The 20,023-nt window shown below is 24.8% G+C and overlaps 1 protein-coding gene across 1 annotated transcript; it reads right to left on the reverse strand.

Annotated features, from left to right (window-relative positions):
- Positions 1-15,379: 15,379 nt before the first annotated feature.
- LOC132926609 (uncharacterized) lies at positions 15,380-20,021 on the reverse strand. The gene is made up of 7 exons (XM_060990982.1): positions 18,928-20,021; positions 18,402-18,589; positions 18,036-18,240; positions 17,770-17,965; positions 17,056-17,265; positions 16,866-16,991; positions 15,380-15,596 (listed from the first exon to the last, which is right to left on the reverse strand). Exons 1-7 carry the CDS (start codon positions 18,980-18,982, stop codon positions 15,473-15,475), a joined length of 1,104 nt encoding a protein of 367 aa, XP_060846965.1. The 5' UTR covers positions 18,983-20,021; the 3' UTR covers positions 15,380-15,472.
- Positions 20,022-20,023: the final 2 nt, after the last annotated feature.

Below are 20,023 nucleotides of genomic sequence, written 5' to 3' on the forward strand. Positions count from 1 at the left end.
AGTAATAAAAAAATCAATAAATACGAATTAAAATAAAAAGTCATTATAAAAATATGTGATTTTACTTAAATGCATTATTTATACTAAAAACTAAACTTAAATAACACTTCATGTTAGGTTATGCAAGGTAAGATTAAATTGGCAAATAATCAACAAAAAATATCTAAATGTTTTTAAAATGTCATTGTTTATGAATATTACTGTATTATCATAAAATATATACAACTATACATGTTTTAAGATCCACAAAAACAATTTTTGAATTACAAGAAAATAACAAAATATCGAATTTTATATGTCTATAAATAAATTGTATTTATATATTTTTTAGATTTAAAGGTTTCAGTGTGAACAATTTATTAGAAACCTTGTATAAAATCTCCAATCATTATAGCTATAAAAGTTGAATATTTTATATATTTTTTACTACAAAATATTTTGCAAAGTTTCATGATTTTGTCGATTTTTGTAAAAATTTTAATTTCAAAAATGTATAAAAAAAAAATCTGCACATTTGTTTTTCACAGTTTTAAACAACTTAAATAATAACGTATAAAGAACTTTGTATTAAGTTATTAAGATTTCCGACTAAGTAAAGAATTTTTTATCGATATTTATGGTTAATAATCTAAAATTTAAAATGTCTATAATTAGCTCAAAAATAGTCGAAATATTTTGAAAATTATACAATATATAGAAAACTATAATAATATATTATATTGAACGGACATATAATATGTGTTAATATTTTATTACAGGCTTTATGTTTCTAAAATACAAATATATAAAACTTACCAGTTTGGGTTATACTGTGCTCTGACTAGGTTCACATTGACGTTATTCGAAAATCATTTACTAGTTTTCATTCCCCCCAAGACATTTGATTGTTAAACGAAAAAGAAAATTGAGTTCACCAAGATAACTTTTAAGATATTTTAAACTTTGAGTTGATAAACTTTTGATAACGATTTTTGATATTTGAGGAGTTTTTATTTTCGATTAACTCATGTCAAACTGATAAATGAAAAGCAAATTACTCTCAAAACAAAAATGTAGGATTTGAGTTCACTTCACTAAAATTCAAATCCGTCCCATTGCGATAAAGGGCTTAATGGGGTGAGTAAATGAAAATAAATCATCTAAAGCTGAATATATTCTTAATTACTAAATTCTTCATTTGTTCAATACTTAAAATGCATGTTTTATGAATGGTCACGTAAATCCTCCTGGCAATTAAAGCAAAATTACAGTTAGTAGTTATTTACGCTTTCAAGCCTGTCCAATGCTTAAAATATATGTTTCTCCGTTGAAACACATTTATTGCACAGAGTATAATAATACATAAAAAATAATTAAAACATTTGTGAAATATACTTTAGATTATTATTACAATTTATCTCATACCATATAAATTTAGTTTTCAGTAGAATATCTAATTGGCTACACCAATATCTACAATTTATTTAGTAGTTCAGTTAACATATTTAAAAAAAAAAAAAAATTATAACAATAATAAAATTAACGAAAATTTCAAAATAAATGATAATTAATATGATCTTAATATTGTAGAACTATAACATAAATTAATATAAAATAGATATTTCTCTCTGTAAACTTAAAACTAACTAATAATTAAAAATATGTATATTATCATAAAAAAATTTTTGGACGTTCCAAAACAAACATTGTCAGAATAAATTATGTTTGCATAGGTCTCCTGGCAGATGGGTTGGTTTTATGTGTGCGATTTCAACCAAGAGTGATATTTGGATATTTGTTTAGCATCTCAGCCGTTAATATCGTTGTATAGTTGCAGTAAATCATTCGTTTTACTTTATATACAATACAATATTTTATTTTTATAAATATTTACTTTTGTAAATTGTAATATATATTATTTTCAAAAACCAAACTTCAACTTTCAACCATTTTACGATATTATTCCACCATAAACGCTATCATAGATACTTACCACATTTATTATTCCGAAACAGATATTTCATTTTTTAACTACCTATGCTTGTGTGTGCAGTTCTGCAGTTGACTGTTGTGTAGATTGTAAATTGTCAGCATTCTTCAACAAAACAAGTCTTTTAATATTTCATGTAATAACTAATAATATGTTTTGATTGTCCAGATTTAATATAAGTGGAGTATATTGTAGGGGCGTATAAGATAATCTTATCGGTGTACATTTAAACGAAAATAAACTGAATAACATTTCATCAATTAGAATAAAAAAAAATAATTTTTAAATATATCTATTAGGTACTCTAATATTCTCTTTAAATTATAACTCTTTTATAGTAAAATTACCATTAAATATACAAATAGGTATATAGATTTAAAACGTATAGAATAAGGGATTTCTTTCATCAAATAAACGTCCGCAGTGTTTAAGAAAAAAAACACATAATATAAAGATCAAACAATAAGATACACACAGTTTCATAAAAATACACATTATAATATTACAGTGAAAATAACTGTTCAATACGATAAAAGGTTTAAAAAATGTATAACTGCGAAAAGACTTTTATACAAATATACTGAAAACTTATCAAATTAAAAAAAACAGTTTAAATGAGTAAGTATATAATATACTTATATACGTACATCATACCATGTATTATACTAAGTAAATACCCCTTTTGTATACCATAATATTACTATCTACCTATTCTACCCACTACCATTCCCTATATTAAAAAATTTTTATAATACTATACATTTTTTCTGTGTGCTAGACAAAATTGTGAGAACCTGAGAGCAAACAAAATAATAAAATTGTTTTTAAAATATTTGAACTCTCGAGTACAATAAAATTCTATTTTAATTCGTTCTACTCATTTGCATTTTTGTAGACAAAATAACAATTATTTTAATAATTTCGTATTAACTGTATGTAAAAATAATCAAAAATAACCATTGAAACTCAAAACCTTCTAATCTATTTAATATTTTAGTCTTTATAAACTCTATTTTTACTTAAATTCATAAATAATACATAAAAAATATTCACGAAAAATTATTACCATTAAAATTGTTACTTGTCACTAGACACTAATTGTTAGGAATAACTTTTTATACTATACGTGATTATATTATGAATTTAAAAGTTGTTTAGGAATAGTTCAACAAATATAGTTTAAACTCCTAGATACATTATAGAATACATATATAAATTATAATAGTATATAATTAAAATTAAATTTAGCTGAATAAGTTATGAATGTGCTTCAATAATTTAAATTATATTTTACGTATTACGAGTACAAATGAACAAATTTCAAACATACATTACATAATAAATATAGATATCTTGTGATTTCACAATATTTAAAAGAGACTAAGTGTGAACGTTTTTGAATTCAAAATTATAAAACTTAAGTTTAGTAAATAGGTACTTAATAAAAATAAAGCAATTTTAATGATAAAGTATGTTGAATATTCTCTAAAGACAATTCTATAAGTATGCTCTAATAAAGTTAGCTTGTTAGGTTATTTTATCTAATAATTAATACTACAACAATACATACAAACTATGGTTTTATAGGTATGACCATCATAACATAGTTATATAAATTATGTTATCAGAGAAAGACAAAAGAAATAAGGTTTAGAGTACTATCATTATCTCAGTATATTCAAAAATTTTTTTCAAATCGGAATACTCATTAAAAAGTTTTAGTAATATAGTTGTTCATGCTTTTGAATTTAACTTTCCTAATGATTATAATGATAATCGTGTCAAGTATTAAATTATACACTTGGCATTCAGAGACCATAGTTATATAGATGATCATGACTATCGTATCGTCATCAGTTTCTTCAGAAAATAAACAATTTTGTTTATGTTAACAGTAATAGACTTAAATAAATACATTTTATACTTAAAACTCATTCCAAATTTGTGCGGCACATGTATTTTAATTCTATATCTAACACCCTTGAGTAAAAATAAGACCTAAACGATTAATAATTCCCTCGGTAATGTTTTTCTAATTATTGTTAACTATTATTTTGTCCTGTATGTATGAATTGTATATATTGTATATTCAATATATATAATTCATCATTTAATGTTAATTTAATAATTTATCCTTCTATTTGATCTTATTTTTGTCGTTGTGTGTCCCTCTAAGAAAAAATTGACCTTACATGAATGGTTTAATTTATTATAAAAGGCGATAAATTACAATTCTTTTGAAAGATGGATTGTTTACTTTTGAACGGAATTAAATAAATTAAATGTGTATGATGATTATTTATTATTATGAAAATGACAATAAACAATTAACTTAAATTGAAGTTAGAAAATTGTTATTCGTGATTTATATATTCTAAAAGTCATAGTAAAATATATTAGTATAAAGTATTTTTGATTTTAAATCACATAATATATTTTATATTTTTTTATTTATAAATATGAAAAAAAAATAGTAAATATCTTGTTTTATTAATTCGAAATGACGTCTCGTAACCTCATAATTACCTAAAAATAATTCAGGAGTACGTAAAAACAAAATGATGTAGATAATACAAACGCTTAAATTATGTTTATTTTAGTTTAAGATGCTGATGAGATATAATATTCTTCGTAAATAATTTGTAGAAGTATAATATTCTACTTCCGACACAAATAACCTACTTATATAAAATTAATATTATGAACCAGTACGGCAATACCGCAACTACTAGTTATAACCTTAATTGTGCTTTTTGAAAAACCAAACTTTGCCCCCTTCGGCCATCGTTGCCCTCCATTACTATGCACATTATAAGAATTTTATGCTCTTACATTCTTAGCAATCGCCCATATCGACTTTATCACACCTGTCAATCTTTAGCCAGTAACTACGGCACTGTTATGACTTTTTATCTAGATATTAAAATATTAAAAAAACAAAAAAATAAACAATATCAAATTTTCGACAGTCAATAACATTCAGATTTCTATCACGTGGATTTAAGCTACAATATCGACTTAGAGATGAATCAAAAATCAGGACGAAGATTTTTTTATCGTATTGCGCACAACATAAAAACGATTTTAATTTTATTAGCGAATACTTCAATACTCGCGCTTGCGTTATATTAATAGCATCATAGGTTCCTGATGTGTGTGAATGATATTTAAAATGTAGTTCCAAATAACATAATCGCATAGAGTAAGATTAAGTTCAACCCATTATGTAAACCCTTTATAACGTTTATGCGATAATAAATTATAAGATTAAATGACGCGGGAACATTGAATTGGGGCAAAAGGCGTATGCCTTAATATACGCCAGTAATATGTTTAGGCTACTTCAATCCCTTGATAGTCATTACAAGGTTTAAATGTTTTTTTTTTCAATTTCCATTTTATATAAAATATTTTCATTGAAACCTTCGCAATTGAAATAAAGAAATAAAGATCAAATCATACTAACTATTCTCACAAACATTATATTTTAACTTTTTAGGTTGGATAAATTTAAATAGCAATTACAAATTACAGTTTTTTTATTTAAAAAATAATAAAATATTAGAAATGACAAAAATATAGATAAAATGAATTGAATTCAAATATTTAAAATGTCAAAATTATATATATTTTTTATTAAATAATAAAGAATCTAAAATTTAAAACTATGAAGAAATTAAAATATAAAATTTAATTGCAATAATTTCAAATGTATTTTTAAATTTGATATGCACAGATATCTAATATATCATATTCAAATAAAAATGTCAAAATAATTAATATAGCTTTAATAAACGACAATATAAAAAAAATAATAATAATAAAGGGTTTAACAGTGATAGGTGTTTTGCATTGGATCACTTAAAAGTTTGATATAATATGATAGTCCACTTAAAAGTTATGATAATATAAATAAATAATAATACTAAAAACTATTACGTATACATTATACATGTTTCATACGTTTTTAAAGTAATGTTGATGCTCATTTATTACTATTTAAAAAAAACTTAGGTATTTAAATATAGATATAAATTATTGTTATTTTATATTAGTCACAGATAGAATAACTAGGTATCGATATTGTCGATATTTGTATTATTTATTTACTTAGGTGTCGATAGATGTTAGCACTTAAAAATGTTTTTAATTCATGCTTTGACAAAATATATAGGTATCTATTAAAATTATAAATTAGATACCATAATTATTGTTTAACTATCGCTTCACTAAATTGTCTAATTATAGTTTGTTACAAATTATTATTGTATGTATTAATAAATATTATATATTATATAACAAATTGGAAATGTAATTATTAGATATAAGTTCTTAGTTGAAGGAACCGATAAAGATAAATAGGAAAAGTTTTTATGACTTAAATGTTGCAAAAAAAATAAATGAAATAATTAATCTTTATTTACTCATTAATTATACTTTTTTATGTGCATAATTTAAATATATGTTTAAGGTTTTATAACATAAAATTCCAAATGAGAATTTTGGGCGCTGGTGGATTTAGTAAGAGTTTAGGAAATCTACCGGAATTAAGTCACAGCAGTAAAAAAACAAAATAAAAAGGAATGTAAATCAACTAAAATAAAGAAAAATATTTTTGTAGCCCAATTTTCATAATATTTAAATTCAATTTTTTTAAATAAACTTTTTGTTTTTAATCAATTGCTTTAATAGATGTTCAATAATTTCAGATCAACATTCCATCTATAATATAACTCATTAATTAAGCTAAGTAGGTATAATATATAACTCATTTCAAGCGCACAATATATATAAATATATAAAATATACTTTTTATATAGAAGTGTAGGTTCATTATGTATAATATAAATACAATACTTATATAGATTTTTCACTGTAAAACGGTCTATTATTTTGTTATATTAAAATGGATAATCAAGTATTTAAAAATAGTTTAAAAAAGTAATATATACGATTTGAAATTAAAAATTTACTATACATATATTAAATTAAATTAAATAAATAATATTACCAATTACAATATACGATAAAATACTTTATATAGGTACGATAAATGAATTACTAATATAGAAAAAAGTAGTAGTATAATATATTTAAAATGGTACCATTATAATTGCACAATTAATGAGATAAATTTATATAACTATATTTTAATTAAAAAATAATATTAGATATTTATTAAAAAAAATAAATATTATTTCAATTTTTAATACAGAAATATGTTAACAATAATGTATGATTGTTTTATCATGTTTCCAAGTTGTCTAGTGCAGAATAATAAGTGGGAAAATATATGTGAAAAATCTAAGATTTATAATACTACATAATCTGTTTAAACAAAAAAAAATAATAAAACAATCTGTTTTTATTTTTATTTTATTAATCATACAATATAATATTAGTGGCTATTGCATACGATTACCTACATATTTTATCTGTAATTATTTGTTAATTGATCGTAATATCAAAACACTGATTAAATATTTAAATTTTTAATATGCGTTATTATAATACAGATAAGTAGCTACCAAGTTTAATTTTTTGATTTTTCCTGATGAATTTAAGGAGCCGCCACACCAACAGTTGTTTTCTTTGTATACCTATCTCCCGCATAATATAAGAACAAAGGTATTTCGTGTTTCCACGATTACAATTTACAACTCTCTAGTTCAATTTAAAGCAAAGGCGCCTATTATACATTTTATAAAGAAGAATATTTCCTGTGCATTGACAGGATAGATTTTTTTTATAAATATAACCATGTTTTAATTTAAAATAATTTTTAATCATTAATAACTCATTCAAAAATGTAAATATTAAATATCAATCCGGTCAATACACAGGAAGTATTCTTTTTATAAAATATATAATAGGTACTTTTGCCCTAAACTGAACCAGAGAGTCGTAAACTCGTAATTGTGAAAATACTGAATATCTTTGTTATTTTATTATGTGGGAGACAGTGGTGGTGCTAGGGGAGGGGGCACTTCGTGCCAATGCCCAAAGCCCCGTGTCTACTTATTTTATTAAGTATTTAATATCTAGTTCCATAATCATCAAGGGCCCAAAATACGTAGTGCCATCACTGGTGGGAGATGAACAGAGAAAACAAATGTTGGGAAGGCAGCCCTTTTAGCAATTGATATACTCAAATACATAGTTAAAATGTTTTGATTGTACATAATTTTTAATTTTTAATTAAAAATATTACTGTATATTATCATAGCAATGACGGCTGTAACACGGTTGTGCTCGTTTTACCCTTTTACACGAAAAAACGCAACGGGATTGTTCTTCATGAAATATGGGTGTTGTCCTTTTGTAAATTTTTGTAAACAATCCTTACAAATCATAATAATTAAAACTCATAAGAATATTTTTTTTCATTTAGACTATAATTAAATATATTAAAATAAAATTATTTATTGGATATTTAAATGCAAATCATATGACGAAATTTTGGCAAATACTCGTGATAGAGAGAAACGATAATATACCAGTTATTATTCGATTCACATTTAGCCGTTTAGGAAATGGAGGTTTAGACATTTAGAAGTGGTTGAGATAGTCTCATCATTGACGTTTTAAAATAGTAGTAGGTGCTTACTATATTTACCTAATTTATCAATTGACACCGACTATAATCTTATCGATATCGATATAATCAAATTAATTTATCATTATTTTATTAAAATAGTATAAGTTAAACCTACATGCTACGAAATAAATATGTACCTATATTTTGAAAAACATATTCTTGATTATATTAAGAACAGGTCAACATGGATTAACATTAAATATTGATAAGTTAACATTTGTGTCAACTCATTCGTAACTTTTAAGAACAATAATTAAAAATCAGAATCTCAGAATATATGCCTTTATATGAGTTGTTTTTTTTAATTATTATTAATAATAAATAATTAGACTTTTTATCTAAATTATTTAAATATTATTAATTATTATTATTTTATTTATTGAATATTTGATGCATATTTTCATAATGTTTACTACATGCCTATTACATTATTATTTCTTTAGTGCATATAACTCATTGCTTTAATAAATTATAAACTTTACAAAAATCATATACGACAACGGTATCTAGTGACTACAGCGGGCGACTGTTTAGCGAGGTTCTTCACACACGGGCGATAGGAACAATTTGTATATAGTGTAAAACTCTGGCAACAGATAAGGCTGCTGTTATTGGCTGGACTAGTCAGGCAAATAAAATAACACATACAAGATGTTACCTAAGAGTACTACGCCTATATAAAATTGAAATAAATCATAGTTGCTTAACATTATACAAGTGCAAGACTATCATCATTACCAGTGGCGTATTCGCATTTTTTTTTTTTTTATTGAAGGGTGACGGGTAGTGTAAGTATAAAGAATAACTATAAAATCCTTATAAGATTGGTAGTAAAATAAAAGTGACTTAAGGAGATTTTAAGATTCAAACAAATTACATGACACTACAGGCATCTAGCAGCTATTAAAAACAATAAAAATAATTAATACAATTGTAATTTTAAAAAAAAGTTTTATAATTAAAAAATATTTTTAGAGGCTACAACCAACAATTTTCAATTGGTTGAATTTAAAAAACCTACTTTCAAATAAGCTTTCAATTAATTATCAAAGATCAGTTCACTCTAATATCGAAAGTAAGTAACACAGATTTGGTTTTACCGAACAAAGAGTAGAGTTTGTTATTTTGTACGTACCTATGTACATTATAAGACATTGATAACATATTATGTGGAAGTAACAAAGTGTTCGAAAAATCGTTGGTACCAATTTTTTCAAAATAGAATCTAACTAAAAATAGTAATGAAAGCTCACTAGCTAAGCTCTATTCAAAAACGAATCCAACTATCCAAGTATCAATTATTAATACGTTTAGAATAACAAGTCCAACAATAAATACATAATGCCTATTGCCTTTTATACTTTGATCTAAAAAAATTACCAACTAGTCGAAACAGAAAAATAAGTATAAGAAGTAGAAGTTTGATGAATCAAATAGGTATTATACATAATATACTCGCTAGTACTCGCAAGTGGCAATCAATAATTACATTGATTACAACATAATATTATAAATGGATTACCTATTATAATTTTAAATTTAATATTTAAATGATCGGTACTTACTTGAGTTATCATATAATTTATATTGTAGTTTAGTTATTTTTAACTATGAAATAATATAATGTTAACAACGCTAAAAAGGCCAATCACACGAGACTCAGTTCTACATGAGATAACGATCATTCGCCCAGTTTTTCTCGCCCTTATATCTCTGCTTCTTATGGTTCCTTGACTTTTAAATTGTAACTTGTAAATAGGTACTTAGGTACCTACCTATGTATTTAAACTTGGTCGTGATCCGAACTAATAGTCACACATTAATCCTTGTAATAAAGGGGATAAAATACAGACACCAAATACGAAATTGAGTGTATATAATATGTGTATTGTGTATAATATATCAGATATCGATTTTATTAGATCGGTATATACTATAAATATTAATTACACTGGTAATGGTCAGTGGTAGTCGCCACGGGCCTGATTAGTCGTAGATAGGGCGGCTGATAGTATTAAAATTAATTTTCGGTATTAGTTTGAAACGGTGTATAATACTATATAGGTGCCGAAAAACCGAAATGATTCAGTAAATTTACCAAAATACCGATATGGACTATACAGTACAGTACACCGAAATGATAAATAAAATCTACTAAAGTACCTATAGGTACCTACCGTCTACCGATATACTTTACTCAAGTGTCATTTTACAGTATCTATATAGAATTTATATTATAATTAGTAACTATAAAACAACAAGCAATTAGTGCTTGCACTAATAATTATTTTATATTTCAAAATAAGTTAATTTTAATAAAATTTTCCCGCAAAATACTTTGCTCCAATTTTTTTGAAAAAGAATACATTTTTTAAACTGTCCTCACTTGCCACAATATCTGTAGGTAGGTACCTATAAAACAATATTAATAAATATTGTACACTGCTACTGTAGCATTTACTGTAACAGCTAACAGTAAAAGTTTAAACTTTATAATTAATCAATTTGGAGCAAAGTAACCCGCCTAAACGGTAGATAAGTAGGTAGGTAGGTACTTAAGTTCCATTGATGTTAAACTAACTAGTCCATATTCTTATTTTATGCTGATTAAATGTGTTATAGTAAAAATGTGTCAATTATTTATTTTAAATTACTCAATATTACACTAAATAACCAAAGTCTAATAAAGATATACCGATTCAAAATTCAAATAAACTCCTGTCTGCAAAATTAGATGAACATTGTAAAGATCAGCTTCCAAATAAGTGACCTGATAATGATCTAAAACCAGTCAATTAATTTATTAAATTATTACTATCTGTCCCGTATTACTAATGAAACTGAAGGCCCAGATCCAATAACAGGATACCTATGTCCGTTTTTCAAAATGTTTAGGAAATATAAAAAAAACTATATAAAATGGTAAATGAACCAAAAATTAAAAACGTGATGGTGTTCTTTTTATCAGAATAAGACACATCACTTCAAAAAATTCTCTTTGGTTTGAATTTTATAGATATTCATGAATTTATGATATTTATAAAAAACTAAAAAAATTATGATAATTATATTTTCAACGGTCGCAATTCACAATAACCGGATACGTCCAACTTTGTTTTTGGACGTATCCACGTATCTGGTTATTGCAACCAATAGAAAACAAAAATTTGCATAGAAGCGTTGGGCGCAAACAAAATGGATATACAGCCATACAGGGTGTAACTTTTCTATTTGACATTATTCAATTATTATATTTGCACTATTATTGTATTATTGGCAAATAGATGAGTTACACTCTATATATACTGTGTCAATGAATACATCCAGATTATACCCAACAGAAATTTAAAAATTGGACGTATTTGGTTTTAGCACCCATCGATGGACATTTTTTTCTGAATATTTCTATATCAAAAACTAATTTTTGAAAAATATGAATGATTTGGAGTCTTTATATTTCAAAAGTTAACAGAACAGAAAAAAATGTATGCTGTTTACAGGGTAGATATAGGTATAAAACATTCACTGTAAATCATCCAACCCACAAGCAAATACTTGATTTATAAAACAGTATTTATGAATATTTATTATAATCATAACAATTTGATGTACTCATTATGATAGATTCAGTCAGGAAATAAACAAAAAAATAGTATTGTACATATTAATTAAACAAATAATATGCTTTTTTTAAAATTAAATGGTCTGTTGTTAAATAAATGAAATAATTTAAATTAATCGAAATGATTTATACTGTTGAATTATTAACAATTTTATAAATGTAGGTACTTACCTACAAGTATATTAAATATATGAACATGTTTTTATTAAATAAAAAGAATAGTGAAATATGTTCACTTGGTTTTACTAGTTTAAATTCATCAAGCATATTTTCTTCATATATAACATTGGCCATTGTATAAATATAAGAAATGATTGTACAATAAATAAATGTTTAACACCAATGAATAAATTTAATGTATGTCTTTAATAAACATTACAAGTATAGTTTTTGTATTTTTAGTTATTTACAATGTTTGCAACAATTTAATCTAGAACAACATCAACTGCATTACTTACTTAAAAGTCATCAAAACAATCAAATTAGTTGTTAAAGAACTCTTTGACAAAAAATGCATTTCTTAAATGTACATAAAACAAAACTAATTATCTAAAAATCTTCAAATGTAATCTAAGTATATAATAAGTGATTGTAATAGAAATGGTTATGTTAATTTAAAAAATTTGTATTATAAGTATGATAATTAACAAATAAAACAATGTATGTTCTATTAATAATTAAAATAGAGAAATAATTAATTTCATATATTCAGGATCCCTTTTAAATATTAAACAAAATGTTTGGAAAAAATGTATTATATTATGTTTATTCATAAAACTGAAAAAGTATCTCAGAATCTAGTTAATATTTTGTTTAAATAAGCAATAATCATTAAATTTATAACTATCGATATTAACAATAATTCAAATTCAAATTGATACTCAAAAACCAAGCAAGTAAGATTCAAACATTTACCTTAATCATAGGCGTAACTAGGGAGGGGCTAGAATGGGCTTCAGCCCCCCCTAGAATTTTTGGGTAAATGTATGTGCATATAAGATATAAACATATTAGTAATTTTTGCCTACAATAAAACAAAATATAATGTTTCATAAAAACGAATAATCATTCAAATCAGTTGTAAATACCAATATATAGAAACAATAAATAATGATCAAATTAAAAAAAATTTGCTATAAAATATTTTTAGGAATTTAGCCCCCTTTACTTAAAAGACTGCTTACGCCTATAACTTTCATGAAAAGAAAATAGTATTGCCACAAATATAATTAGGTATAAAAATTAACAAACAAAATTTCTAAAGAGGAAGGAAATAATTGGTTAATATTTATTAATATTTGTCAAAACAAAAATGTTAAACTTCAATCCGAGAATAAATCTCTAAGAAACTCTTTTAATATAAACTAACAATCATGTAAACATATAGGGGAAAGATAAAGAATTATTGACTTAAAATTATTAAAATATGAGGTTATATTTATTAAAAGTTAGGAGGGGACTGTCTTATTTATTAACAGACTTTACAAATATTAGGATAACAGCAGCTAATTTAAATTTGCATGTAAGTACATTTTTAGTAACAATAACACAAATAAACTGAGATAATTTCTAATTTTTTTATTAATTTATATGAATTTTTAGCATAAATGTAAAATAAAACCACTAAATTAATCATAAGTTATATCTTATAATAATAAATATATATATATATAATATTGAACAAAAAGTATTGATTAGGAAATCGGTACAAAGACATTTAACATTGAAGACTAGCGTGGCTTTTATCAACTTAATATAAAACAAAATACCGTTTAAAGTATTTGTTTCTTTTGTATTTTATATGAATGTGTTTGATATCATAAACTTAAATTAATTTATGTTTAATATTAATATAAATTTAATTATGCTACTCATACCAGTTACATAAAATAAAAATAATAGTATAGAGTCAATACTCCAGTGGTCTATAGAGACCAGTGATCTTCAACCGATGGGTCGCGTAAGCTTTAATATTGGGTCGCAATAAGTCTTCTTTTTAGCAATTTTAGCTTTTTTTATAAAACTTACGTGGGTCACGAAAATGTAGGCCTAAAAAAGTGGGTTGCGAGTCCAAAAAGGTTGAAGACCACTGGTATAGACCAGTGTTTCCCAACTGGTGTTCCGTGGAACCTAAGGGTTCCGTCAGCCAATGCCAAAGGTTCCGTGAGAAATTTGAGAAAATATATATTAATTAATAATAATTTTGATTTGAATTATGATTTGAACATAGAAAAGCTAAAAAAATTATATGGGGGTTCCACAAAACGTTCAAGCTCCTGCAAAGGTTCCGCGAGTAAAAGAAGTTGAGAAACACTGGTATAGACAATACTGCATTGTGCAAGACAGACTATTTCCATTTTATTTTTGAAAAAAAGGAGAATTTCTAATTATAGTGTATTTTTGCAAAACACAAATATTTAACTCAAGTTAAATTAAATGATTTTTAATTAAATTTAACTCTTTATTTTAAGTAATTAATACATTAATTGAGCTGTAATTGAAAAAAATATTATGTGTATCAATTAAAAATTATCTAACTGATTCTGTATTTAAAAATCTATCTTGAACATGAAACAGTGAAAAATGTATAAATCATAAGTTATTGCCAAATCCATTTGATAGATTTGATTATTTGATATATATTTTAGAAGGGCGTTATACCTGCATGTGTTGTCTCCATCATACAAGTTCATAACATACCAAATGTACGCTCATCATGTTTAGCTCCATTAGTTTAAAAATTAGAGTGAATCGACCTATTATGAAACTTGATGGTAAGAACATTATCTGTGTTTGTATGTTGGTTTTTTTACGATTATTTAGTTTTTAAATGAGTTATGAGCATTTTTAATTTACACCATGTTATAAACACATAACTTGCTAAAAAATTGACCTATCGTAAAAAAACCTACATACAAACACAGATAAGGTAGTAAAAATGCATAAAAAAATTATTGTAAGTCATATAAATTTATGATCCATTAATCTAGTTTAACGTCCCACAGACAAAATTAAAAAATATTTACAGGGTAATTAGTGATAAAGTGTACCCTACTTCTACAAATGCACAATATTATACATAATATTATACTTAGATTGTAGATTATCTCTAATATAATTTATACAATGTTCATAAATTATTTTGATGTTTAGATAATAGGATAAGGTAAAATGTTTATACTAGATTCAATAAGTTAAAAATAGTTTATTTTTTTATTAAAAACAACATTAGCACTTGCCAACAATTAATAAGTATAAATTCAAATTCAAATTTAGTTATTTATTAACGACTTTTTTTTGATAGTTTTTGAAATGCGGGTAGAGTTGCTAATGGAATTTTTAGTGTGTACTTGGTTGGATCATCTCTCATTAGTGATGCTCCTACTACCTTCATCAGTAATGTCAATCTGAAATAATATAGATAAAAACTTTAATTAATAATAAAAAATCATATGTACAAAAATATTATCATGAATGATGTATAATTAACTGAAAGAATTAAATATAAAATATTATCTTATTTTGCACCAAAAAAATACATAATAATAAAGTAGTTGTAAACAAGGCTCAGAGACATACAAAATATGTAAAAATGCATATTTTTGATTTTTTTTTATACATATTTTTAAATATTTATAATCACTAATACAAAAAAAACAATATGTCATTAAAATAATTACATTTTTAACTGATTATAGTACATAGAATATACATAATATGTAAATGCATATTTTAATATTTGTCATGCCTATTGCATATGTACGAATGTTATTTACAATGTTGGGTAGTAACGTAACGCAAATTACTTTTTTAGTAACGCAGCAGTAATTTCATTACATTTTACTTAAAGTAAAGCAATTTCTTTTTGAAAGTAATTTCTATCAAGTAACACTCTAAGACGTTTATTTAAAACGTTAATAAAATTATAGTTTTGAATGTTTAAATGTTTTGTATTTACAAAAACAAGCCGATGCATCGCGATGGGATATTCTAGAAAAATTAAAAATCAATTATATTTATTTTCGATTCCGATAATAGTTAACAATATTGTAGAACATTCCAGGAATTATGTTATTATTTTATTAGCAAAAAGAAAGGAGTTAGGCTTAAAAATAGAATTAATTAAAGAATTCAAAAATAGTTAAATTGTACCTATTGGCTATTACCTATTATATTAATAAAATTGGTCATTATAATTTATGGCATTATTACACTGCATCATTTAGTTTCACTTGTTTCATGGCTAAATAACTTGTATAGACATGAGTAGTTGAAGTTTAAATTTATACAACTATATAATCATGGTATAGGTGAGATGATTGTACATAATAGATCTATTATCACTAGGTCTTTGACAGTAAAATATAAATATACATATTACTAATAGAATATGGTTAAAAAAGAATGGTAACTGTTATCAATGATAGTAATGAAAAAAAAGTAACATTGTTTATAACGTCCTACTTTATTAATGAAAAAGTAATGTAACGTGCTAAAAATAATTTTAGGTAATGCAAATGTAATTTAAATAAAAATATTTGAAGTAACAAATAACATAATATTATTACTTTTGAAAAGTAACTTACCCAATACTGGTTATTTATGATTTTAAATGTACAAAGTCTCAATCCTTGGTTATAACTCATTAATATAAATATGTTAAAATTTTAAATTACCTCTTTTGGCTACTTGATGGAAGAAATGATGATATCCAACTTAAGTCAAATGAATACATGTTGATTAACATCATGATTATAATTATATGACACACAGCTTTATCCTTCATCTTAGATGTCAAATCTCTAGATAATTAAAAAAATATATAAATAAATTAAATGTATTTTTTTTTAGTTATTTAACTTTTACCTGCCAGTTATACTGTATTCAACAAAATTATCCAACACCTTATCATTTATTACTTCGGAATTTGGGTAAATTTCAATATTCATAAAATTCAACTCAGCTGATTTTGCTCTTAACAATTCTATCAGTCCATCAGCAAAGGTAAGGAGACAGATATTTTGAATATTTTTATGAGATAGTCTATTCAAATTTGTTATGAAAAATGATGATAAACTAAAAAAAAAAATTATATTATTTAAAATAATAGAACCAATCCAAAATATGTACTTCAGTGTTGATAAACAAAAGATTAAAATATGTATTAAAATAATAGTTAAATTAATTGTAAATGTAAATATTTACTATTTTTATTACCAAAATTCCTTAACCTATCTTTTTAATAATTAAAACTGAAATATTATTAAAACTTTTCAGATTTCTAAAGCTATGCTACAAGCGCCGCTGATACAAATTTATAACATTATATTATTGATATAACGCATTAGTTACATTTTTACTCATTAATGATATGCTACTGATCCACGATATAGTTAATGAGGTTCATGAAAAATACTTTGAACCTCTGATCTATAACATAGGTCCTCACTTAACTTTAAATTTAAAAATATCAAAAAATTAAAAATATACATCATAAATTAAATATTTTAAAATTATGGTAACTTTTAAGTCACTCAAAACTATTTGAATAAAGTTCCTTTAATTTTTATAGAAACTTACTCCTCATTGTCACTGGTAATCGGTAACATACTTATTACTTCTTTAGCATAATCAGTCATTAAGTCTATTTCATTTTCGAGCAATAATGTAGAAACTGGATAAATTGTTTCTAATTTACTAGAAAAACGATTACATCCCAATGGTAAATATACTAAAAATTCATTGGTCTGAGAAAATGATGGTTGCAATGCATCCGCTAAAAAAAAAATAGTAATATATTTAATAGACATATTAATATAAAAATCCAGATAAAAATCTATACATACAAGAAAAAGAAATGTTTTCAAAGACATCTGTTGGAACTTCAATGGTATTATTAACCTTAGACTTTGAAATACGTGATGACTTTTTAGTTCCAAATACTAAATTAAATTCTTGATTTTTATCTGCCAATGTCTGATCTTCAAACGTTTTCATTTTAAAGTAATCTGGCTTTTTAAGATAAGTTACTTTGGTACCATAAACTAAAACCTACAAAAATACAACTCATATATATAAGTTTATAGTTTTTGCAATTAACAGTAATTGCATAATTTAATCAAATAATAGATTACATTTTCAAAATAAAATATATACATTTAAATAATAAAGAATTGTATTAACTAACAACTTAAATGTATAAACTTAGCTACCTTATTTGTTTTTTTATTTCTCAAAATTAAGTATTTTTTTCCATTATCCTTTCTACTAGGATCTTCTTCTTCAACTGTACCACCATGTTGATTAAATATTTTTAATATGGGTCTATTAGATGTATTCTCAATTGCCATACCACAATCTAAAAGTGTTGATGAATTCAAATGGCCCACTTCCGTAATTGCTAGAAAATAAAACACAAATCTGTCAACATATATTTAATTAAACAGTTCATTTGGTTCTAACAAATGAAGGAATCAGTACACTCAGATAATACATTATCTAGAAATTCATTCGCCCAAACGAGTGTGAATAAAATCGCACTAGGATTTTTACATCATATCATTGATATGGTTCGTTATTCTGAAGTGTGATAATTTCATACCAATTTGAACCAACAAATTGTTAGTACGTATGATTACATTATTTGAATATATTATAAGCAATTTGAATCATTATTGGGTAGAAAAATTATTGAATGACTGGAAATCTGTAGATATCAGATTTCGGAGTAAGACTCACCGATTACTGGTGGTATGTTGGGTTCCGCATAAACGTGCTCCACGATGCTGTCCATGGCACGGTCTCCACGCGCCGACGAAACGTGCGAGAAGAATTAATTAAAGAATAGGTGTTTCAAACGCGTATGTTTATATTATTATTGCTTACACCAAAACTGTACAGTGTACAGTAACAATCTCACGTTCGCTTTAGCTGTATCATAAGCAGTCAGTAGTAAGTAAATCGTCCGGCCGGCGGCCAGAGCGTTTCGCCTTATCACTATTTACAAACTCGTATCAGATCTACGACAATTGATCCCCGTGAAAAAATGCCATATGTACGAAAAATCTGCCTCCGTTATAATTTCATACCCGGACAAGATAATCCGGAAAAAAATGTATATTACGTCATATAAAACACTTAATTTTTGAAATGTTCACACTGTTCACAGACATATCTATTATATATATTTTAAAACATAAAAAAATCTTTACCGTGGCTGGTTTTAAAACACTCCATCATTGTTATTATTACCAATACGCACGACATAGGTATACAGCGAGAACTATTCGGAATTAAGTTTACAGCTCGCAGTGGCGGCTTGAGTCTTCAAAACAACCCACCCACACACACACAAACTAAATTTACTTGGACCAATGTAATACTTTTTAGGTTGTTCTTAAGTTAAATTTTTATTAACTTTTAAAATTTATGATTTAGATACACTTATTTTTACTTAAATGATTAATCTTCTGTTATGAATTATGATTAAACCTGTTCAACTTAAAACGATTTTTTTTCCTATTTTCGGGACAGGAGTAGTCACTCCTAGTATTCTTATAGCAGGCCGCCCCTGTCAGCTCGGGTTACAGTCAAAATTAACTAAAAGGTCGAATAACCGGATAAATCGGTCGGCAATAAAAAAATTATATTTATCAAGAGAAACATTTCATTACAGTTTGCTAAAAATAATATATATATTATAAACTATGTACAGAGAGTTATTGTAGTTATAACCGATCAAAATATATCACGTCATATTATAAACTTTGACACTTTGTCAGTGACAATTTAAATTAATGAATAATGCAACTGTCCTACAGATCTCGAAAAAAAA

The sequence above is a fragment of the Rhopalosiphum padi genome, chromosome 3 (genome assembly GCF_020882245.1).
Source record: "Rhopalosiphum padi isolate XX-2018 chromosome 3, ASM2088224v1, whole genome shotgun sequence".
Taxonomy (NCBI): Eukaryota; Metazoa; Arthropoda; class Insecta; order Hemiptera; family Aphididae; genus Rhopalosiphum; species Rhopalosiphum padi.

Excerpts from the sequence above, each read along its gene's own strand:
- LOC132926609 (XM_060990982.1), bottom strand. The coding sequence starts at position 18,982 with ATGGACAGCATCGTGGAGCACGTTTATGCGGAACCCAACATACCACCA. Across the intron at positions 18,590-18,927 it reads CAACATACCACCAGTAATCG|CAATTACGGAAGTGGGCCAT; the intron begins GTGAGTCTTACT and ends TTTATTTTCTAG. Across the intron at positions 17,966-18,035 it reads TGAAAACATTTCTTTTTCTT|CGGATGCATTGCAACCATCA; the intron begins GTATGTATAGAT and ends TTTTTTTTTTAG.